General features: G+C 43.3%; 2 protein-coding genes across 3 annotated transcripts in view; both read left to right on the top strand.

Annotated features, from left to right (window-relative positions):
• Positions 1–24,525, top strand: part of LOC114641729 (zona pellucida sperm-binding protein 4-like) — a 290,625-nt gene that overhangs the window by 40,590 nt on the left and 225,510 nt on the right. The window lies entirely within an intron of this gene.
• On the top strand, positions 14,553–17,521 carry LOC114641721 (zona pellucida sperm-binding protein 4-like). Its single transcript, XM_028790743.2, has 12 exons — positions 14,553–14,753; positions 14,837–14,958; positions 15,044–15,116; positions 15,193–15,351; positions 15,426–15,613; positions 15,867–15,964; positions 16,039–16,166; positions 16,316–16,505; positions 16,580–16,727; positions 16,895–16,970; positions 17,142–17,264; positions 17,385–17,521. The coding sequence occupies exons 1-12, from the start codon at positions 14,594–14,596 to the stop codon at positions 17,504–17,506; spliced, it is 1,587 nt and encodes a 528-aa protein (XP_028646576.1). The 5' UTR covers positions 14,553–14,593; the 3' UTR covers positions 17,507–17,521.

The raw sequence follows: 24,525 nt of genomic DNA, 5'->3' as shown, positions 1-24,525 counted from the left end.
GTTTATTTACCCTTTTGTACAAGTTCGTCAACTTCAGCAGTCCACTGACACAATGCTAGCAATATTCAAAAGTAAAAGGGGCATTCCCTCAAGTGAAATGTATTAAATATTTAGAGGAGCACTTTGCTGTACATCATCCTTGCTAGTGATTAGAAAATTAAGCCTCGTGAAGCTTGGAGACTTGCTATTTTTGCGGATAAAAATTTGATCTTTTAAAGTCTCCGCCACGGTATGAACAGCGACATCGGGTGGTAAACGGAGGTCAACGCAAGAGCACAAATGAAGCGGCCCTCACTGTTTCAGTCTCGCGTCAGCAGTAAGGTCAGACGACCCTAACACTAACAAATGAAGTGTGTTCATTTAATTCTAAAGTCCATTTAAATTTTTGAACGTCATCTGCTATTCGTCACGAAAGCTCTCCAAAATTTTCTCTTCTCACAACACATCATTGTTGAATGAGAATGATGTATTTTATATAGGTGACCTGTTCATTTAGCACCAACGAAGCGCGGTGTGAAGCACTGATGACATTCGAAGCTTCAAACGTCACGTGAGAGCGGTGGTTTGACTCGGTGATTCGTCTCCCTGCGCTTTAAATTGCCAAGCTTCGACGCTTTCGTATCATTTTCCCATCCCTATATTCCTTACTTATGATGGTCAGCCTTAACGTCCATCCACGTGTTGATTCCAGTGAGGTTAATTGTTGAATGGCTTGGTATAATTTTCTGGGATTTTCCAAGCTGTTTAAAGGCAGTTAACAAACGGTAAGGAAACTTGTGGCCCCCTTGGAATTTTATGGTCAGAAACTGAAATACTCAGGTCTGTGAAAGAGGGGGGGGGTTTGCTTTGCGCAGAGTTAGACGTCTTAACCGATGTGCCAAATTCAGTTTGTTAGTATAAAGCCTGCTCAGGGCTGAGAATGGGTGAATCCTCTTTAATAAAATCCGTGTGTGTCTTCTGTTGAAGTGCGCATGCGCGGGGCACGATGCAACGCTTCAAAGGCCGCCTGACACGTCACACAAGACAGAGAGCGGAACCTATTAAATATCGCGTGGCAGATCCAATCGGATTTCGGGAAACGAGGTAAGACCTAAAACAGAAAACACGAAAAATCCAATCGGTTACTGAGACGCGGAGAACAGCTTCCCCATTGTTTAAGTGTTCACTCCGAGGATGTCAGATTTGCGATTACGAAGCTTGGCCCGGTAAAGTAAAAGTAGATTTATCTTCGCACACATTACATCATTTGCTGGGGAGAATCTGCTGATTGGCCGCTGTTGTGACAGAAAATTAAACGCATATTATGGACAGCAAAGCTAGTATTACTGTCAGAGAAAATTACAGGCATTTTACGGAAAAAAAAATTGAGGTTAAAGGTCCCTTGCCATTTAATATAGACTGTTCCTACTAATGTTTATGGACTACTGTTCTAGCGCCCGTTATTGTAACGGGCTTAATGTCTAGTTCTTTATAAATCCCTAAGATGATGGAAACTTCTCACTTCATCTGAATTATTTATTGGTTGCGTTCTTTTATAAAACTAGGGGGCTTCGCTCGCCAACCGGATACACACAAGATTTTGTTTTTTTTTTTCTTTGAATTGGTATTTCATTAGTTTCACGTTTATTTCAGAACTTCGTTAAAAACAATATTTGGAATCTTTCGAGTCCCAACATGCTGAATCCTTTAAACGAGGTCCGTGAGACGTGTGTTTAATGACTAGGTTTCTATGTTTGGAATTTTAGTAGAGACAAAACGATCGACGTCATCAGCAGTTTATAATATTTTTTTTGCAAAGTAAAAAATAAAGCGCTATATAAATGTAATGAATTATTTATTATTAATAAATGCATGTGAGGTAAACCCGTTTTTGAAATTCTCGACTTAAACTTCAAAGCCTTACAATATTTATATACTTCTGACATATCACCTATGCCCATATATTCCATCTCTACTGTATTTGCCTTTTAGTTATTTCTCTAATTTCTCTTTCTTTGTGCTAATGCGATGTTTACTTTCTTTTTTTGACAGTCGTTTTTTTTTTTTCTGCTTTCATATTCTGTATCTTGCTCTTCATGTGTTTCGCGCCTACGTTTTTTTTTTTTTTTTTTTTTGAGTCTTTTGAATTCGTTTTCTTTATCTCTAACCTGCTCTGCATGTGTTTGCCCCCCTTGTTTTTAAACCTCTTTATGACATTTTACTTTTTCTACTTTTATTTCTGTCCTCGCTTTTTTTTTTTTTTTTTTTTCAACGACACCTGGTCCATGGTGATTATTTTCCCTTTTTTTCGAGTAATTTCCGTTTGTTTGCGCTACTGCGGTCTTTACTTTCTTGGTTTTTTTTTTTGTTTTTTTTGATACTTTCTAATTTTCCTGCTTTCATATTCTTTAACTTTCTCTGCATGTATATTGCACCATAGTTTTTTTTACCCTGTTGAATTCCACTGCTTTCATAATCTCTAACCTGCTCTGCATGTGTTTAGCGACAACGTTTTTGAACGTCTTTATGAAGTTTTACTTTGTCTTTTAATTCTGAGCCCGATTGAATCCGCTTTTTTTCAATTGCACTTGTTCTGGGCTGTTTAATCCCTCCTCCATCGCGGGGGTTGCGTTCCAGAGCCACCCGCGAAATAAGAAAATCCGCGAAGTAGAAACCATATGTTTATATGGTTATTTCTATATTGTCATGCTTGGGTCACAGATTTGCACAGAAACACAGGAGGTTGTAGAGAGACAGGAACGTTATTCAAACACTGCAAACAAACATTTGTCTCTTTTTCAAAAGTTTAAACTGTGCATATCAGGAGAAGGTGGGAGCGGAAGATGCCATCATCTATATGCTACACTGATCCCTCTCTCACTTGGACAGAGGCAGTGGTGCTGTAAGAATTATGTTTCTAGACTTCTCTAGCGCCTTCAACACAATCCAACCTCTGCTCCTTAGGGACAAGCTGACAGAGATGGGATTAGATTCATACCTAGTGGCATGGATCGTGGACTATCTTAAAGACAGACCTCAGTATGTGCGTCTTGGGAACTGCACGTCTGACATTGTGGTCAGCAACACAGGAGCGCCGCAGGGGACTGTACTTTCTCCGGTCCTGTTCAGCCTATATACATCGGACTTCCAATACAACTCTGAGTCCTGCCATGTGCAAAAGTTCGCTGATGACACTGCTATCGTGGGCTGTATCAGGAATGGGCTGGAGGAGGAGTATAGGGACCTAATCAATGACTTTGTTAAATGGTCCGACTCAAACCACCTACACCTGAACACCAGCAAAACCAAGGAGCTGGTGGTGGATTTTAGGAGGCCCAGACCCCTTATAGACCCAGTGATCATCAGAGGTGACTGTGTGCAGATGGTGCAGACCTATAAATATCTGGGAGTGCAGCTGGATGATAAATTAGACTGGACTGCCAATACTGATGCGCTGTGCAAGAAAGGAGAAAGCCGGTTATACTTCCTTAGAAGGCTGGCTTCCTTCAACATCTGCAATAAGATGCTGCAGATGTTCTATCAAACAGTTGTGGCGAGCGCCCTCTTCTACGCAGTGGTGTGCTGGGGAGGCAGCATTAAGAGGAAAGACGCCTCACGCCTGGACAAACTGGTGAGGAAGGCAGGCTCTATTGTTGGCATGGAGCTGGACAGTTTAACATCTGTGGCAGAGCGAAGGGCGCTCAGCAGGCTCCTATCAATTATGGAGAATCCACTGCATCCACTAAATAATGTCATCTCCAGACAGAAGAGCAGATTCAGCGACAGACTGCTGTCACTGTCCTGCTCCACAGACAGATTGAGGAGATCGTTCCTCCCCCAAACTATGCGACTCTTTAATTCCACCAGGGGGGGTAAACGTTAATATTTAACATTATACATAGTTATTGTCTGTTTTTTTTTTTTTTTTTTTTTTCACCTGTATTATTATCATTCTTTAATTTAATATTATTTATTGTATCAGTATGCTGCTGCTGAAGAATGTGAATTTCCCATCGGGATTAATAAAGTATCTATCTATCTATCTATCTATCTATCTATCTATCTATCTATCTATCTATCTATCTATCTAAGACTGAGATGACAGTTCCATCTCACAATTAAAAGAATGCAAACATATCTTCCTCTTCAAAGGAGTGCGCATCAGGAGCACAGAATGTCACATAGATAGAGAAAACAATCTCTAGCAAACAAATCAATAGGGCTGTTTGGCTTTTAAGTATGCGAAGCACCGCGGCACAAAGCTGTTGAAGGCGGCAGCTCACACCCCCTCCGTCAGGAGCAGGGAGAGAGAGAGAGACAGAGTTTGTTTCTCAGTCAAAAATCAATACGTGCCCTTCGAGCTTTTAAGTATGCGAAGCACCGTACAGCATGTCGTTTCAGGAAGCAGCTGCACAAAAGATAGCAACGTAAAGATAATCTTTCAGCATTTTTAGACGAGCATCCGTATCGTCTAGGTGTACGAACAGCCCCCCTGCTCAATCCCCCTACGTCAGGATCAGAGAAAGTCAGCACAAGAGGGACAGAGAAAAGTAAGTTGGGTAGCTTCTCAGCCATCTGCCAATAGCGTCCCTTGTATGAAATCAACTGGGCAAACCAACTGACGAAGCATGTACCAGAAATTAAAAGACCCATTGTCCGCTAAAATCCGCGATATATATTTAAATATGCTTACATATAACATCTGCGATGGAGTGAAGCCGCGAAAGGCAAAGCGCAATATAGCGAGGGATCACTGTACTTTCCTTATTTTCTGAATTTGCACCTAGATTTTTCTTTTTTGCATTTTTTTTCCCCTCCAACGCTTTTGAGTCTTTCTTCATGCTGCCCTTTCATCTTCGCTTAGTCGCCGACGTTTCATCGATTAACATATTGTTCTTATACGCTTTATATGCGCTGAGACCCTGGATCTGTGTGTGCTCAAAGCCTTTCCATGACTGAGTGTTTTGCTGCCCGTTGTCTTATTTGATATTGGATGTAAGTAAGGTGTGTCTTGCAAGAATCTCATGTTCTACGTCCCCGCGAGACGGTCCTGGGTCAATCTCTTGGCACAAAGTCTCATGTTTAAGGTCCCCGTGATACGCTCCGTGGCCAATCTCTTTTGTCTCGCTGGTCTTTTAAGTGTCTTCTGTGATTTTCACATTAAAGATCACGTCTCATCTCCCTAGTCATTTTATCCCAGGATTTTTTTTAATAGAGAGATATCCACTCTGCTATACAATAAACAGCAGGGTACCTACTTTTCCCTGTCATTCCACTTTATTACACATAATACCTTAATTTATGGACATTGATAGTGTGAATTCTTTATATCTGTAGATTTCTTGAGTTAATACCAATGTCTGGTGAAACTTTAATGTGAAGAGCTTCACTGAAGAGATTTACTGAAAACAATGACGCTTTCTATATTCCCCCTCACAACTTCTGCACCGTGTTAATGGATCAGCCTTTAGCTTCTTGCGTATCGTTTCCAGAGTTGTGCTCAAGTTGACATCTGACACATCTGCTTCAGTCTCATCATCGGCACCTAAGCCAGTCGATTCGATGGCAAGCATGAGAATGGAGGCCTTCACTTGTCTGATTCTTTAGGTTTTCAACAAAGCTAAATCCTCACAAAGTTGGATCAAGATCGATCGCAACAAAGTGATTGCCAAGCTTCGTAATAAATTAGCAATGAATTTTACAAAGCGGGAATATTGGCATAGTAAAGAAAATCGAAAAACAGAGGAAAAATATTCATGAAGGACATCACAACCTTTAAAATGGACGAAAGAATTTCTGGAACTCGAGTGCTGCTTTTCTCTACCCTGCAGCAATGGAATTAGTGCATCGCGACTCTCCAAAAATGGATGAAAACGTGTCACTCAAGCCACGCCTGGACCTCGTTTGCCCCTCATGCTTTAAATCCCTTGGCAGGTTGGACTGTATGCCCGACACCTGCTTTGCCTATCTGACTAGTCTGTGGGGAATATCTGTCCAGCCGGCACACGTTGGGGTTCATGAACATGACTTTCTTCCAGACAGTGTCAATGGAAGTCATCTTATGTAAACTTACAAGTCAATTCAATTGATTGGTCAATCATCCTACAGGTAAGTAATTAAGTTGGCCGAATAGTTCTGCAGCTGTTTTAATTTTATTACATTAGTGACATAGCATGAAAAATGTATTTTCAGCCTTAAATTATAAGTGCTGTGAGTAAATCTTATTGTGGGACAGCAGGTCATGGACATTGACCCGTGACCCACATTGTCCAACCAATATTGTTGACCCATTTCACCCATATGCTGTTGACCAATTGTCAGCTCTGCTCGCTATGGAGGTCATGACATCCACTCACTCAACACAAAGTCAAACCAGCAGAGACACACATGAAGGAGTCCAGTCTTCATCTCAGGTCAAAGGATAGCATCCATGTCTCATAACCAGGAAGCCTCAGAACTCTTAAGACTTGGACCTTCTCTCTTCTGCATGGATATCAGGAGCGCCACACACCCCTTTCCAGTGACCTCATGGCCCCCTCATGCTCTCCCAATCCGTCTACCGACGTCATAGTAAGAGTCACATGAATGTCGCTGCTGAGGTAAGCAAACCTCTTAGTGAGGTCGACACTCTCTCCGCAGACAGACACACTGCTGAGGGCCGTGCCCAAGAGGTCATTAAAGGCCTGGCTCTTGTTTTTGGTCAAGACCCTCACAAGCCCAGACCCTCAGACTCCTTGCTCAGTCTCTCGAGCGCCCCCATCAGAGCCTCCATTAACTCCACGAAGATCACAGCATCATCCGCAAAATCAAGATTAGTGAATCTCTCTTCACCATACAGATAACCCCCAGCCGCTGAACCCCATGTTTCTGCCTAACACCCATTCCATACAAGCATTGAACAGAGAAGGAACAGAACACACCACTGATGAACATCAGAATCAACTGGAAAAAATGCATTCTGCCTCCACTGTACATAGCACTCACAGTACAAGTGGACAGGCCGGCCATGATATCCAGCAACCTTGAGGGGATCACATGAATTCTCAGGATGTCCCAGAGGGCAGCTCGATCAACTGAGTCCAACGTCATACGAAAATCGATAAAGGCTGCAAAGAAACTCTGCCGATATTTGCATTTGCACACCATGGGAGCCCTCAGTGCCAGGATGTGGTCGATGGTCAACTTCTTAGGCGTAAAACCAGACTGCTAGGTGAGCAAGTGATCATGGATCCTATTGAGGATGACCATAGCGAGGACCTTACCTGGCACTGAGAGCAGTGTTGTCCCCCCAAATCCAGGTGATCACCCTTCCCTTTCCAGATAGGGATGACAAGATCTATCTATCTATCTATCTATCTATCTATCTATCTATCTATCTATCTATCTATCTATCTATCTATCTATCTATCTATCTATCTATCTATCTATCTATCTATCAGTCCAGTTTTCCAGTCTGTTGGGATGACGCCCTTCTGCAAAATGGAAGCAAAGATTGTTTGCAATGCCAGGAGGACAGCCTGACCACCAGCCTGAACAAATTCATCCATCCATCCATCCATTTTCCAACCCGCTGAATCCGAACACAGGGTCACGGGGGTCTGCTGGAGACAATCCCAGCAAAAACAGGGCACAAGGCAGGAACCAATCCCGGGCAGGGTGCCAACTCACCGCGGACAAATTCATCCCTACTGTAAATCCTCTTCATTTGGATGATGAGACCCAACTTAGTGAGGACATGTGGCTTTGCCTGGAAAGCATTAGGGAAAGAGGTCTTATTTGAGGAGTGTGTGTTAGACCACCCAATACAGACAGTAATTCTAACACACATCTTTTTAGTAATATCAAAAAGGCAAGAATACAGGGGGATATTATAGTCACGAGGGTCTTTAATTATCCAAATATTAACTGGGATAACCTTGCAGATGGAGGAGCACAAGAATAGGAGTTTTTAGAGGTATTCAGTGACTGTTTTATAACATAATACGTTAAAGCACCAATATGGGGTGAGGCCTGTCTGGATTTATTATTTAGTAACAATTAGATAGATTTGAGAGTGTAGAGGTGATTGGACCACTAGGGTCATGTGACAATAATATAATATAATTCTCAGTATTTTGTAAGAGTGCAGATGCAAAGACTAAAACAGTTAAGTTGAATTTTGGTTAGGAAAATTTTGAGCAGATGTGACAATGTGTAAAGACAATAAGCTGTTAAGTATGGAGACAGTCAAGGAGCATTGAAACAAGTTTAGATAAGTATTAAATATAAAGCAGCACAGGTACAGACCTAAATTTGGAATTAATAGGAAATTAAATAAAAACTTCACAGTGGGTTAATAAAGAGTTAAAAAAGAAGCTGAAAGGAAGAAAAAACTGCTTTATAAGGAATATTAGACTAATGACTACAAAGTGAATCATAGAGCGTATGAGAACATGAGGGCAACCATTAAGAAGGATATCAGGGAGGCTAAAAGACAGTTGGAGAGGAATAGAGCAGAGAAGGCGAAAGGCAAGCCTAAGAGATTCTTTCAGTATTTTAGAAGTAAAAGAACAGTCAAGGAAGAAGTGAAGTGCATTAGAAATAGTAAAAGGGAATTAAAAGATACAGACAGTAAAAAAGCGGATGCCTTAAACTTACATTGTTCTGAGGTCTTCACAAATGAGAAAGTGGATAACCTCACAGTAGTAACAGGGACTACTAAGGAGGTACTGAGGGATTTGGAAATTGTAGAGGGAGAAGTACTGCTCAGATTAAATAGGCTCAAATCAAACAAATCACCAGGACCTGATAATATTGACCCTCAAGTTCTTAAGGAGTACAGATAATAACCTGTGCCGCACACTTTTAGGAAGTCACTGCGCCCTGGGGAGATTCTAACGGACTGGTAAATGGCAAATATCATCCCATTATATAAAAGGGTGACAGGGCAGATCCAAACAACTATAGGCCAGTAAATTTAATGTGCATCACAGGAAAATTAATGGAAGGAATTATTAAGGATAAGATCGAGCAACACCTGGCAAGGACAGAACGTTATTAGGAACAGTCAGCATGGGGTCAGAAGAGGGAGGTTGTGTTTTACTGACAGGCTGGAATTCTATGAGCAGGCACCAAAAAGGATACAATCAAAGTGGAGCAGATGAGATTATTTATCTGGACTTTAAGAAAGCATTTGATGAGGTGCCATATGAGAGGGTGGGTGTCAAATTAAAAGAAGTGGGAATTAAAAGTGATGTTTGTAGATGGGTGCAGAATTGGCTCAGACAAGCAGAGGGTGATGGGGAGAGGAACCTCATCAGAATTGTCTGATGTGACCAGCAGGGGGCAGCGCTGGAGCTGCTGCTATTTTTAATATCTTCTTCTTCTTTCGGCTGCTCCCATTAGAGATCACCACAGCAGATCATCTTCTTCCTTATCTTTCTGTCCTCTGCATCTTGTTCTGTTACACCCATCACCTGCATGTCCTCTCTCACCACATCCATAAACCTCTGCTTAGGCCTTTCTCTTTTCCTCTTACCTGGTAGCTCTATCCTTAGCATCCTTCTCCCAATGTACCCCTCATCGCTCCTCTGTCCAAACCAAAACAATCTCGCCTCTCTGCCTTTGTCTCCCAAAACGTCCCACCAGACCTGACCCTCTAATGTCCTCATTTCTAATCCTATCCATCCTTGTCACACCCAAGGCAAATCTTAACATCTTTAACTATGCCACCTCCAGCTCTGTCTCCTGTGCCACAGTCTCCAGCCCATATAACATAGCTGGTGTCACTACCATCCCGTAGACCTTCCCTTTCACTCTTGCTGATACCCGTCTGTCACAAATCACTCCTGACACTCTTCTCCACCCACTCCACTCTGCCTGCACTCTCTTCTTCACTTCTCTTCCACACTCCTCATTACTCTGTACTGTTGATCCCAAGTATTTAAACTCATCCACCTTCACCAACTCTACTCCCCTCATCCTTACAATTCCATTGACCTCCCTCTCATTCACACACATGTATTCTGTCTTGGTGGTCCTACTGACATTCATTCCTCTCCTCTCATATCTCCACCTCTCCAGGGTCTCCTCAACCTGCTCCCTCCTCTCACTACAGATCACAATGTCATCAGCAAACATCACAGTCCACGGGGACTCCTATCTAATCTCGTCTGTCAGCCTGTCCATCACCATTGTAAACAAGAAAGGGCTCCGAGCCGATCCCTGATGTAATCCCACCTCAGTCACTCCTACCGCAGACCTCACCACAGTCACACTTCCCTCTTACATATCCTGCACAACTCTTATGTACTTCTCTGCCACTCCCGGCTTCCTCATACAATACCACAGCTCCTCTCAGACACCCTGTCATATGCTTTCTCCAGGTTCTCAAAGACACAATGCAACTCATTCTGGTTTTCTCTAAACTTCTCCATCAACATCCTCAGAGCAAACACCACATCTGTGGCGCACTTTCTTGGCATGAAACCATCCTGCTGCTCACTAATCATCACCTCACTTCTTAATTGAGCTTCCACTACTCTTTCCCATAACTTCTTGCTGTGGCTCATCAATTTTATCCCCCTGTAGTTACTGCAGTCCTGCACATCTCCCTTATTATTAAATATCAGCACCAGTACACTTCTTCTCCACTCCTCAGGCATCCTCTCACTTTCCAAGATTCCATTAAACAATCTGGTTAAAAACTCCACTGCCATCTCTCCTAAACACCTCCATGCTTCCATAGGTATGTCACCTGGACCAGTGGCCTTTCCATTCTTCATCCTCTTCATCGCTGTCCTTACTTCCTCCTTGATAATCCATTGCACTTCCTGATTCACTATCTCCACATCTTCCAAATCCTTCTCTCTCTCGTTCTCTTCATCAGCCTCTCAAAAGTACTTTTTCCATCTGCTCATCACACTCTCCTCACTTGTGAGAACGTTGCCATTTTTTTCCTTTATCACCCTAATCTGCTGCACATCTTTCCCAGCTCTGCCCCTCTGTGTAGCCCACCTGTCCTTTTCTCCCTGCTTAGTGTCCAACCTCTCATACAACTCATCATAAGCCTTTTCTTTAACCTTCACCACCTCTCTCTTCACCTTGTGCCTTATCTCCTTGTACTCTTGTCTACTTTCTGCATGTCTCTGACTATCCCACTTCTTTTTTGCCATCCTCTTCCTCTGTATACTATCCTGTATTTCCTCATTCCATCACCAGGTTTCCTTTTCCTCCTTCCTCTATGCAGATGTCACGCCAAGCAAACTTCTTGCTGTCACCCTCAGTACTCCTGCTGTAGTGTCCCAGCTGTCTGATAACTCTTCACTACCACCAAGTGCCAGTCTCACCTCCTCCTTAAACTCCACTTTGCAGTCTTCCTTTTTCAACTTCCACCATTTGATCCTTGGCTCTGCCCTCACTCTCTTCCTATTCTTGATCTCCAATGTCATCCTACAGACCACCATCCTATGTTGCTTAACTACACTTTCCCTTGCAGTCTTCAATCTCCTTCAGATTGACTCTTCTGCATAGGACATCATCTACCTGTTTGCATCTTCCAGCACTCTTGGACGTCACCCTATGTTCCTCCCTCTTCTTAAAATACATATTCACCACAGCCATGTCCATCCTTTGCCAAAATCCACTTTCCTCTGAACTTCTTCATTCCTCTCCTTGACGTCATAGCTACCCAGCACCTCCTCATCTCCTCGGTTCCCTTCACCAACATATCCATTGAAATCCGCTCCAATCACCACTTTCTGTCCCTTGGGTACACTGTTCATCACTTCATCCAACTCAATCAAAAAACCTTCTTTCTCACCCATCGCACACCAAACTTGTGGGGCATATGCACTAACAACATTCATCACCACACATCAAATTTCCAACTTCATAATCAGTACTCTGTCTGACACACTTTTCAACTCCAAAACACTCTTGACATGCTGTTCCTGCAGAATAACTCCTACCCCATTTCTCCTCCCATCCATACCATTACAGAACAATTTAAATTGGAAATTTGTATTGTTGTCCGCATATTGATTTGGCAAAATTTGCACCGGATGCCCTTCCTGACATAACCCTCCTGCTGCAATTTTTAATATATAGAAATGATTTATATAGGAATATAAATAACAAGCTGGTTAAGTCTGCAGATGACACCAAGATCGGTGGCTTAGTAGATAATTTGGAATCTGTTACATCATCCCAGAAGGACTTGGATAGCAGACAGGCTTGGGCAGATTTGTGGACGATAACATTTAATGTCAGTAAATGTAAAGAATTACGCATAGGAAGTAAAAATGTGAGGTTTGAAAACACAATGGGCAGTCAGAAAATCGTGAGTCGACCTTATGAGAAGAATTTAGGAGTCATAGTGGACTCTAAGCTATCGACTTCCAGACAGTGTTCAGAAGCCATTAAGAAGGCTAACACAATGTCAGGTTATATAGCGCCTTGATGTGTGGAGTACAAGTCACAGGAGTTTCTGCTCAACCTTTATAACACACTGGTGAGGCCTCATCTGGAGTCCTGTGTGCATGTTTTGTTCTCTTGGCTACAGAAAGGACATAGCAGTGCTAGAAAAGGTCCAGAGAAGAGCGACTGGGCTGATTTCAAGGCTACAGGGGATGAGTTATGAGGAAAGATTAAAAGAGCTGAGCCTCTAGAGTTTAAGGAAAAGAAGATTAAGAGGTGACCTGACTGAAGTGTTTAAAATTAGGAAGGGAATTAGTGCAGTGGATCGAGACAGTGACTTAAAACTGAGTTCATCAAGAACACGGGGAAACAGTTGGAAACTTGTTCAGGCAAATGTTGCACAAACATTGGGAAGTTTTTCTTTACACAAAGAATGATAGACATTTGGAATAAGAGACCAAGTAGTGTGGTGGACAGTAAGACTTTAGGGACTTTCAAAACTGAACTAGATGTTTTATTGGGAGAAATAAGTGGACAGGACTGGTGAGCTTTTTTGAGCTTAATGGCCTGTTCTCTGATTGTTCTAATGGTCTAATGTTTTAACACTGAACGCATCAAAATATCCCAGAATTTTTAGCGTTATACATTAAAATATTGTAAACATGTGAACAGAGTGATTTACTTGTTTAAAAATGCAGCATTTTTTTACAGTGGAACATTTTCAAAGCAGCACAAAAAATTATATTCATATGCCTTTCTAACAATTTCTTCTTCACCTATATACAGAAGGATTAAAACATCACCTTATAATGAAATCAATGCCAATCCGTTACATTGCCGTCGATATCATCTTTAATAAACCATGTGTCCGTGTGTGTCTTCTGGTGAAGTGCGCATGCGCGGGGCACTGTGCGATGCTTCAAAGCAGATGCTTCAAAGGCCGTCTGACGCGTCACACAACACAGAGAGGGCGGGGCCTATAAAATATCGCGCAGCCGATCAAATCGGATTTGGGTAGATGAGGTAAGACCTAAGACATATTGCTGGGGAAAACTCTGCTGATTGCCCACTGTTGTGACAGAAAATTAAACGCATATTACGGACATCAAAGCTAGTATTACTATCAGAGAAAATTACAGGCATTATACAGAAATACAAACCAGTATTACTGCGAGAGAAAATTAAAGGCACACAATACAGTGACACATATTACAGCCACATGCAAAGCCAGTATTACTGTAACACAAAATAGACGGTCCCTTGCCATTTAAAATAGACTGTTCCTACAAATGTTTATGCACTACTGTTCTAGCGTCCGTTATTGTAACGGACTTAATGTCTAGTGTGATTATAATTTTGTAGAGGAATTCAGGGCCGGGTTAATAGGACTTTATAAAGTGGCTGCTTAATCAGGATTATAGTAAACGAGCGAAAAAGCATCTCGGACGTTAGCTGTGTGCATTTTAAAGTTACGCGTTAATCGCTAATATTGAGCATCAGTTTAAGAAAACGAAGCCTGGTATGATAACGTCTCCTGCTAAACAAATGAAATAAAGCGCTAAGACTAAGTGCTAATAAAAACTGAAAATAGAAAGAGAGTGTTGTAGTTTTTAAATAATAATAATAAAACGTAATGAAGAAAAAATAAGCACATTACAATTTATTTCAACAAAGCTAATATGGGGAGGGATTTTGTCTTCTGCATCATGAAAACACTTAATTAAATAAATAAACCAAATTAAGCTGACATCGATACTACTACAACTATTAATATTAATATTATTATTAATAGTAGTATTAAACAATCACAACGATTATTAACACAGAAAAGCGATGTGGTTTAACACCATCCACCAATAAGGCGGGTCATTCACTCACAGTCTTATTTACACAGCCCCTCTAAAATCGTCGAACTTGTCACGTTTCTCGTCTCCGTTTCTTCCTTGATGTTTCCTGATTTCCCTCATTAAATTAACAGCCAGATCGCCCCGCAGAGGGTCACTTCTACACGGTCTTCGTTTGGACTGATCAGTCCGATGCCGTGACATGCTAATTGCTCAATAAAGCCGCACTAGCAGAAGGAGTGACGCTAATTTCCCGCGCTCCATTCTCGCGCCTTCTCACTAACGAGTCACCTGCGCGCGCCGTCGCCGCCGATGATTTAAACCCGCCTGCGCGCTCTCGTTCATGTCGTGTTTCTGTTTGGCTCATTTGCACTATGGAGCGTTTGGATTGCTGGTATCTTTTCTGGCTGGTTTTGTGCGTGTCGGGCGCTCATCTTTCCGCTTCTCGGTCAGGGGACGTGATTAAGAAATGTGACGACGTCGACAGCATGATGACTCTGTCATTTGCTGGTTCTCCGCACATTTTTCTTCAGAGTGAGTGCGGTGTTCCCTCGACCACTGCGACATGTCCGCGTCTACGAGTAAATGTTACCCTCTTTAATTCTCGTATTTTTCAGAGACTAGAGGCGGACTGGTAAAGGTGACCAAAGACCTCCCAGGAATTTTTCTCCAAGTAATAGCTGGCCGCACCACACTAACGGTCCCCTTTTCTTCGTCGTACGCTCACGTGTCTGAGCAGGTGAGTAGCACCAACGTTTATGCCGTTGGTAGCAGTTTTTAATGAAGCTGTGTATTGTCGTCTGAGCCTCTCCTGTTCTCTTTAGGGCTCCCAGTATGTCGTGACCATTGCTGTTGGATCAAGATCAAATGTGAAAACCTTCACCTGTCCTAAGCCAGGTATGATTTCTCTTCAGGGTTGGCACCCTGAATGTCTCTTGATATTCTAAATAAATGGGCTGTTTGACCATTGCAGCTCGTCGATCGGTGAGTGTTGCTGAGAGATGTGCAGTTGCAGACCGTGAGAAGCTCCCTTGTGGAGGGTCTTCATCCATTAGTCAAGCGGACTGTGAAGCCAACAACTGTTGCTACGATTCAAGCAGCAGCACCAGTCCATGCTACTATGCCAATGATGGTGAGTAATTGGGTAGTGTGAGTGATGAAAGGAGGATATGCTACTGGATATTCATGCTTTTTTGCTTTGGCCAGTGACTGTGCAGTGCACCCTGGATGGCCAGTTTGTGGTGGTGGTGTCTGAGAATGTGACCCTTCCTCCCCTGGATCTTGCGTCCATCCTGTTGGTGGACAGCAGTTCCCCCAGCTGCAGCCCTGTGACCAGCCTGTCTAGCTTTGTCATGTACCAGTTTCCAGTCAGTGCCTGTGGCAGCACAGTTCAGGTGAGACTCCATCTGGGGGGGGGGGGGGGGGGTATCAAGCAGCAGGGGGCTCTATTGCTGGTGATGTGATCTTTGTTAGACCTGATGGTTTTGTGGTGGAACTAAAGTGAGGACTACTTTGCCCTAGTAAAGGGGATGAGGTTTCTGTTGTGTGGTCCAATAACTTTAGGACAAACTAATGTGGCTGATAGTGCAAGATGGGGGTTAACGTTTCTAACGTCATGGACAGCAGTGATTGTAATTTTGTTTTCAGCTGGCTGGTGGAAATGTGACCTACCAGAACACCATGTCTGCTGCCATCACTGTGAGCAGTGGTCCAGATGGCTCCATCACCAGGGACAGTGTCTACAAGTAAGGCTTCTGAACCTGCTTCCTCTAACCCTAAATGTGATCTACCTACTATGATGTGGTGTTTCTCTCCTCAGGTTATTCTTCCAGTGCACCTACTCGGGAAGCCAGGATGTGCAAGTGGAGGCTGAGGTGTATACTGTGGCGCCACTTCTTCCAGTAGTAGAGCAAGGGCCGTTTGACCTGGAATTGGTCATTGCAACAGGTACTGTGGAGGGGTGAGGTCCTATATGGCTTGATTTGCTAATCCTTCTCCGAAAGGCTTGAAGGTTAAAAGCCTGATGGATTTGGACCTTTTGAGGGTCATGTGGATAGGGTGTGAAGGTTAATGGCTACCCTCCTTTCCATCTCCAGATTCCTCCTACGGCTACTACTATGTAGATGCGGACTACCCAGTGACCAAAACTCTGAGGGATCCTGTGGCTGTGGAAGTGCACATCGTGAACAGGACTGACCCAAACCTTGTTCTGACTCTTGGGGACTGCTGGGTCACCCCAGGACCTTCTGCCTCCAGCCAGCCACAGTGGAGTCTTCTAGTGAATGGGTATGTTACCCCCGTGAGGGTGGGGGAGGAGAGGTTGGCTGGTCAGTGCTAACTGGAAGGTTTGCTTTGCCCAGATGTCCATACACGGGGGACAACTATTTGACCAGCTTGGTGACAGTGGACAGCACATCTGGAGTGGCCTACCCAAGTCATTACAAGAGATTTGTGTTTGAGATGTTTGCTTTTGTGGACCCTGTAGCTCAGCAAGCCTTGGCTGAAAAGGTGGGTTTCCTTTCTAATTGGGGAATTTTGGTTTTGTAGTTGAGGTTAATATGGCTTGCCTGAAATGTATACTCTGGTTTGAAGTCTCAATCTAGTCATGAGAAAATGTAGATGTCAGACTCCTGGACCTGTTTGGTTTCACCATTTTGTCCTTACCGTCTCTGTAGATCTTCATCTACTGTGTTGCTGCTGCCTGCTATCCCTCTGCCACAGACCCTTGTTCTCAAACTTGCCCCTCTAGAAGTGAGTAGCCTTTGGCCACTTAGTTTAAAATTTATTCAAACCTGTAATAGTCTAGGAAGACACTAGTACCCACCTGAAAAACAAAGACCAACAGACCTGGTGGTGTCAGGGGGAAAAATCAACTGCCCGATCTGGCTACTTGGGACTTAATCCTACCTCTTCTCCTTTCAGGATCCGGCAGAGCTGCAGACAAGGTGGCACTGATGGCTCCTACCAGGAAGAATGTGCTCCTTCACAGTGGTCCTGTAATCTTGGAGGCTTACCAGGTGGAAACTTCCAGAATTGAGCAAAAAGGTAAAGATCCATCTTGATCCTGGATTAGGCCAAGTTTACTGCTAGTGCTACTGATCCTTTATCTTGATATGTGAATCAAAGGTCAGTACAATGTCCTTTTCTTGCTTTCTCCTCCCACAGCATCTCTTCCCACTGGATACCTGGTGTTAGGGGCTGCAGCTACCCTGGTGATGGTGGTGCTCATTTTGGCTGTACTTGCTGTAAGAAGGTTGAACTGGAAAAATGTGAACCAGAAATGTTAATAAAACTTGGTGTTTAGATTTACATGACTATTTACTCATTTGGCCAATCTGCTCTAATATAACCCAACCTCTAGTGAGTGGTCTCATTGGTCTTTTACACAAAGTTCTGTTCCCTATCCAGCCATACTGAGTTTGGCATAATTCCTTAGTTGGAAGGATCTTGACAATCTCACCAGCACAATCCCATGATGGGTGGTTCCATTCCCTAAATTGAAATGGCTTCAACCAAACCTGTATTTATCCAGGTGATCTTTGGTGCAAGATGGTATTGGGTTATTTTGTGGAGGTTGGTGGCTTTTGAGAATCTACCACCTTTTTAATACCATAGCTAATACAACGTACTTGGGGACCCAAATCTTGAATTGCTGATTTCCTGTTGGTTGTATTGAATGGAACCCAACTTTCTAGTGCGCTCTGAAATGCGGCAAAGATTTACTTTTAGTATTGGATTAGATTAATTGTTCTCCATTAACCGGAGAGATAGCACAGGGGTAAATCTTGGGAGTAACTAATCACTAGGGATTATCTTAATTCCTCTAGGGAACTGACTTCACTTCCACGTTTGGAGTTTCCCACAAGCTCTGCACTTGGTGCTTTAATCTTGGAGGCTTCCTTCAGATGTGGCCAGTGTTTTTTTTTTAGATGAAACACTTTTTCACTTCCTCCCAGATGGGGTTTTTATTGAATTATTAAAAATAATGCAATTCCTGCTACCTTAAATATTGATATTTTAAGGGGGTGTGACCATGAACGCGTTTAGTTGATCATTCTAGCCGTCCCAGCCACGGCTGGGTCTTTTATATGCCTTTTATGTACTGATTTTAGTGTGCACAAAGTAGTTCAGTGTCTTTATAAAGAAGTTAAAAAGCAGTCAGATCTCGAATGACTTGAGAAGTACAAAGGTGAAAGAATAAACTAAATGTGCAAGTTAGTGAACTTCAGTGGTCCACATGAACACTTGCTTCCCACACTTTTGTAAGTGAAATGTATTAAGCTACAGATTTGGATCGGATGAGGAGGGTTTTTCTTGTTGCTATGCCCTGCTGTACATCCTCCTTCCTAGTGAAGGAAAAGCAGCATCCAGGATTTCTATTGTGCCGCTGATGCTTTGAAGCCTACACCCCAAGTATGAACAGCGGCATCTGGTGGTTGACCGAGGTCAAGGCAATATCTCTAAAGCACAAGAGAAGCGGCACTCGATGTTTCAGCCTCATGTCCCCAGTAAAGACAAGTCTGTGTTCATTTAATTTCGCTAAGGTCCTTGTCTGTCCTCTTGACCGCCGTTAGTCACAATCTGTCAAGCTCTCCAAATCTCTCTCCCCTCACAACCCACCATTGTTGAATGATGTATTTTATACAGGCCACCTGTTAATTTAGCGACAAAGTGCGCTGTGAAGTACTGATGACGTTCAAAGCTTCAAACGTCACGACTCATGTGACAGCGGTGTTTTTGACTCGGCGATTCATCTCGCTACGCTTCGGACTGAAAAGCTTCGACGCTTCCATATCATTTCCCCCATCTCTATAATCCTTATGATGGGTCAGCTTAAACATCCATCCACAATTTGATTCAAGTGAGGCTAATTGTTGAATGGAAAATTCCAGAAAATTGTCAAGCCAAGCTGTTTAAAGGTCCAGATATCAAACTGTATGCACACTTGTGAACCCTCCATTAACTCCATGAAGATCACAGCAGCATCAGCAATGTCAAGATCAGTGAATCTCTTCACCATACAGATAACCCCCAGCCGCTGCACCCCATGTTTCTGCCTAACACCCAGTCCATACAAGTATTGAACAGAGTAGGAACAGAACACACTGCTGATGAACACCAGAATCAACTGGGGAAAAAAGCAGAGACTCTGTCTCCACTGTGCATAGCACTCACAGTACCAGTGGACAGGCCGGCCCTGATATCCAGCAACCTTCAGGGGATCACATGAATTCTCAGGATGTCCCACAGGGCAGCTCAATCAACTGAGTCCAACGTCATATGAAAATCGATAAAGGCTGCAAAGAAACTATGCCGATTTTCGCATTTGCACACCATGGGAGCCCTCAGTGCCAGGATGTGGTCGATGGTCAACTTCTTAGGCGTAAAACCAGACTGCTAGGTGAGCAAGTGATCATGGATCCTATTGAGGATGACCATAGCGAGGACCTTACCTGGCACTGAGAGCAGTGTTGTCCCCCCAAATCCAGGTGATCACCCTTCCCTTTCCAGATAGGGATGCCAATATCTATCAGTCCAGTTTTCCAGTCCGTTGGGATGACTCCCTTCTCCAAAATGGAAGCAAAGATTGTTTGCAATGCCAGGAGGACAGCCTGACCACCAGCCTGGACAAATTCATCCATCCATCCATTTTCCAACCCTCTGAATCCAAACACAGTGTCACGGGGGTCTGCTGGAGCCAATCCCAGCCTACACAGGGCACAAGGCAGGAACCAATCCCGGGCAGGGTACCAACCCACCGTGGACAAATTCATCATTCATAAATCCTCTTCATTTGGATGATGAGACCCAACTTAGTGAGGACATGTGGCTTTGCCTGGAAAGCATTAGGGAAAGGTCTTATTTGAGGAGTGTGTTATAGACCACCCAATACAGACAGTAATTCTAATACACATCTTTTTAGTAATATCAAAAAGGCAAGAATACAGGGGGATATTATAGTCACGGGGGTCTTCAAGGTTATCCCAGTAAATATTTGGATAATTGAAGATGGAGGAGCACAAGAATAGGAGTTTTTAGAGGTAATCAGTGACTGTTTTATAACATAGTACGTTAAAGCACCAATATGGGGTGAGGCCTGTCTGGATTTATTATTTAGTAACAATTAGATTTGAGAGTGCAGAGGTGATTGGACCACTAGGGTCATGTGACAATAATATAATATAATTCTCAGTATTTTGTAAGAGTGCAGATGCAAAGACTAAAACAGTTAAGTTGAACTTTGGTTAGGAAAATTTTGAGCAGATGTGACAATGTGTAAAGACGATAAGCTGTTAAGTATGGAGACAGTCAAGGAGCATTGAAACAAGTTTAGATAAGTATTAAATATAAAGCAGCACAGGTACAGACCTAAATTTGGAATTAATAGGAAATTAAATAAAAACTTCACAGTGGGTTAATAAAGAATTAAAAAAGAAGCTGCAAAGGAAGAAAAAACTTCTTTATAAGGAATATTAGACTAATGACTACAAAGTGAATCATAGAGCGTATGAGAACATGAGGGCAACTATTAAGAAGGATATCAGGGAGGCTAAAAGACAGTTGGAGAGGAATAGAGCAGAGAAGGCGAAAGGCAAGCCTAAGAGATTCTTTCAGTATTTTAGAAGTAAAAGAACAGTCAAGGAAGAAGTGAAGTGCATTAGAAATATTAAAAGGGAATTAAAAGATACAGACAGTGAAATAGCGGATGCCTTAAACTTACATTGTTCTGAGGTCTTCACAAGTGAGAAAGTGGATAACATCACAGTAGTAACAGGGACTACTAAGGAGGTACTGAGGGATTTGGAAATTGTAGAGGGAGAAGTACTGCTCAGATTAAATAGGCTCAAATCAAACAAATCACCAGGACCTGATAATATTGACCCTCAAGTTCTTAAGGAGTACAGATAGTAACCTGTGCCGCACATTTTTAGGAAGTCACTGCGCCCTGGGGAGATTCTAATGGACTGGTAAATGGCAAATCTCATCCCATTATATAAAAGGGTGACAGGGCAGATCCAAAACAACTATAGGTCAGTAAATTTAATGTGCATCACAGGAAAATTAATGGAAGGAATTATTAAGGATAAGATCGAGCAACACCTGGCAAGGACAGAACGTTATTAGGAACAGTCAGCATGGGGTCAGAAGAGGGAGGTTGTGTTTTACTGACAGGCTGGAATTCTATGAGGAGGCAACAAAAAGGATACAATCAAAGTGGAGCAGATGAGATTATTTATCTGGACTTTAAGAAAGCATTTGATGAGGTGCCATATGAGAGGGTGGGTGTCAAATTAAAAGAAGTGGGAATTAAAGGTGATGTTTGTAGATGGGTGCAGAATTGGCTCAGACAAGCAGAGGGTGATGGGGAGAGGAACCTCATCAGAATTGTCTGATGTGACCAGCAGGGGGCAGCGCTGGAGCTGCTGCTATTTTTAATATCATCTTCTTCTTTCGGCTGCTCCCATTAGAGGTCACCACAGCAGATCATCTTCTTCCTTATCTTTCTGTCCTCTGCATCTTGTTCTGTTACACCCATCACCTGCATGTCCTCTCTCACCACATCCATAAACCTCCGCTTAGGCCTTTCTCTTTTCCTCTTACCTGATAGCTCTATCCTTAGCATCCTTCTCCCAATGTACCCCTCATCGCTCCTCTGTCCAAACCAACACAATCTCGCCTCTCTGCCTTTGTCTCCCAAACGTCCCACCAGACCTGACCCTCTAATGTCCTCATTTCTAATCCTGTCCATCCTTGTCACACCCAAGGCAAATCTTAACATCTTTAACTATGCCACCTCCAGCTCTGTCTCCTGTGCCACCGTCTCCAGCCCATATAACATAGCTGGTGTCACTACCATCCCGTAGACCTTCCCTTTCACTCTTGCTGATACCCGTCTGTCACCAATCACTCCTGACACTCTTCTCCACCCACTCCACTCTGCCTGCACTCTCTTCTTCACTTCTCTTCCACACTCCTCATTACTCTGTACTGTTGATCCCAAGTATTTAAACTCATCCACCTTCACCAACTCTACTCCCCTCATCCTTACAATTCCATTGACCTCCCTCTCATTCACACACATGTATTCTGTCTTGGTGGTCCTACTGACATTCATTCCTCTCCTCTCATATCTCCACCTCTCCAGGGTCTCCTCAACCTGCTCCCTCCTCTCACTACAGATCACAATGTCATCAGCAAACATCACAGTCCACGGGGACTCCTATCTAATCTCGTCTGTCAGCCTGTCCATCACCATTACAAATATGAAAGGGCTCAGAGCCGATCCCTGATGTAATCCCACCTCTGTCACTCCAACCACAGACCTCACCACAGTCACACTTCCCTCTTACATATCCTGCACAACTCTGAAGTATTTCTCTGCCACTCCCGACTTCCTCATACAATACCACAGCTCCTCTCAGTCACCCTGTCATATGCTTTCTCCAGGTCCTCAAAGACGCAATGCAACTCCTTCTGGCCTTCTCTAAACATCTCCATCAACATAGTCAGAGCAAACACCACATCTGTGGCGCACTTTCTTGGCATGAAACCATCCTGCTGCTCACTAATCATCACCTCACTTCTTAATTGAGCTTCCACTACTCTTTCCCATAACTTCTTGCTGTGGCTCATCAATTTTATCCCCCTGTAGTTACTGCAGTCCTGCACATCCCCCTTATTCTTAAATATCAGCACCAGTACACTTCTCCACTCCTCAGGCATCCTCTCACTTTCCAAGATTCCATTAAACAATCTGGTTAAAAACTCCACTGCCATCTCTCCTAAACACCTCCATGCTTCCATAGGTATGTCACCTGGACCAGTGGCCTTTCCATTCTTCATCCTCTTCATCGCTGTCCTTACTTCCTCCTTGATAATCCATTGCACTTCCTGATTCACTATCTCCACATCTTCCAACTCCTTCTCTCCTTCTCTTCATTCATCAGCCTCTCAAAAGTACTTTTTCCATCTGCTCATCACACTCTCCTCACTTGTGAGTATGCTTCCATTTGTATCCTTTATCACCCTAATCTGCTGCACATCTTTCCCAGCTCGGCCCCTCTGTGTAGCCCACCTGTCCTTTTCTCCCTCCTTAGCGTCCAACCTCTCATACAACTCATAATAAGCCTTTTCTTTAACCTTCACCACCTCTCTCTTCACCTTGTGCCTTATCTCCTTGTACTCTTGTCTACTTTCTGCATCTCTCTGACTATCCCACTTCTTTTTTGGCATCCTCTTCCTCTGTATACTCTCCTGTATTTCATCATTCCATCACCAGGTTTCCTTTTCCTCCTTCCTCTATGCAGATGTCACGCCAAGCAAACTTCTTGCTGTCACCCTCACTACTTCTGCTGTATTGTCCCAGCTGTCTGATAACTCTTCACTACCACCCAGTGCCAGTCTCACCTCCTCCCTAAACTCCACCTTGCAGTCTTCCTTTTTCAATTTCCACCATTTCATCCTTGGCTCTGCCCTCACTCTCTTCCTATTCTTGATCTCCAATGTCATCCTACAGACCACCATCCTATGTTGCTTAACTACACTTTCCCATGCAGTATTCAATCTCCTTCAGATTGACTCTTCTGCATAGGACATCATCTACCTGTGTGCATCTTCCAGCACTCTTGGACGTCACCCTATATTCCTCCCTCTTCTTAAAATACATATTCACCACAGCCATGTCCATCCTTTGCCAAAATCCACTTTTCTCTGACCTTCTTCATTCCTCTCCTTGACGTCATAGCTACCCAGCACCTCCTCATCTCCTCAGTTCCCTTCACCAACATGTCCATTGAAATCCGCTCCAGTCACCACTTTCTGTCCCTTGGGTACACTGTTCATCACTTCATCCAACTCACTCCAAAAATCTTCTTTTTCGCCCATTGCACACCCATCTTGCGGTGCATATGCACTTACAACATTCATCATCACACCACCAATTTCCAACTTCATAATCAGTACTCTGTCTGACACTCTTTTCAACTCCAAAACACTCTTGACATGATGTTCCTGCAGAATAACTCCTACTCAAATTTCTCCGCCCATCCATACCATTACAGAACAATTTAAATCCACCTCTGATCCACCTGACCTTACTCCCCTACCATTTAGTCTCTTGTACTCACAAAATATAAACCTTCCTTCTCTCCATCATCTCTGCTAACTCTCTCCCCTTACCAGTCATACTGCCAACATTCAAAGTTCCTACCCTCAGTTCCACTCTCTTTACCTTCCTCCGGACACATCACCCCCTCTTCTTCTTCTTCTTCTTCTTCGGCCAACAGTAGCCCAATTTCCGCCAGCA

This window comes from Erpetoichthys calabaricus, chromosome 5, assembly GCF_900747795.2.
Source record: "Erpetoichthys calabaricus chromosome 5, fErpCal1.3, whole genome shotgun sequence".
In the NCBI taxonomy this organism is placed as follows: Eukaryota; Metazoa; Chordata; class Cladistia; order Polypteriformes; family Polypteridae; genus Erpetoichthys; species Erpetoichthys calabaricus.
This window is presented reverse-complemented; position numbering and strand designations above follow the sequence as displayed.

What these genes read in the sequence shown, in the direction of transcription:
- LOC114641721 (XM_028790743.2), top strand. Translation starts at nt 14,594, where the DNA reads ATGGAGCGTTTGGATTGCTGGTATCTTTTCTGGCTGGTTTTGTGCGTG. An exon ending in TCCGCACATTTTTCTTCAGA is followed by an intron (nt 14,754 to 14,836) that starts GTGAGTGCGGTG and finishes CGTATTTTTCAG; the next exon opens with AGACTAGAGGCGGACTGGTA. An exon ending in GGAATTGGTCATTGCAACAG is followed by an intron (nt 16,167 to 16,315) that starts GTACTGTGGAGG and finishes TTCCATCTCCAG; the next exon opens with ATTCCTCCTACGGCTACTAC.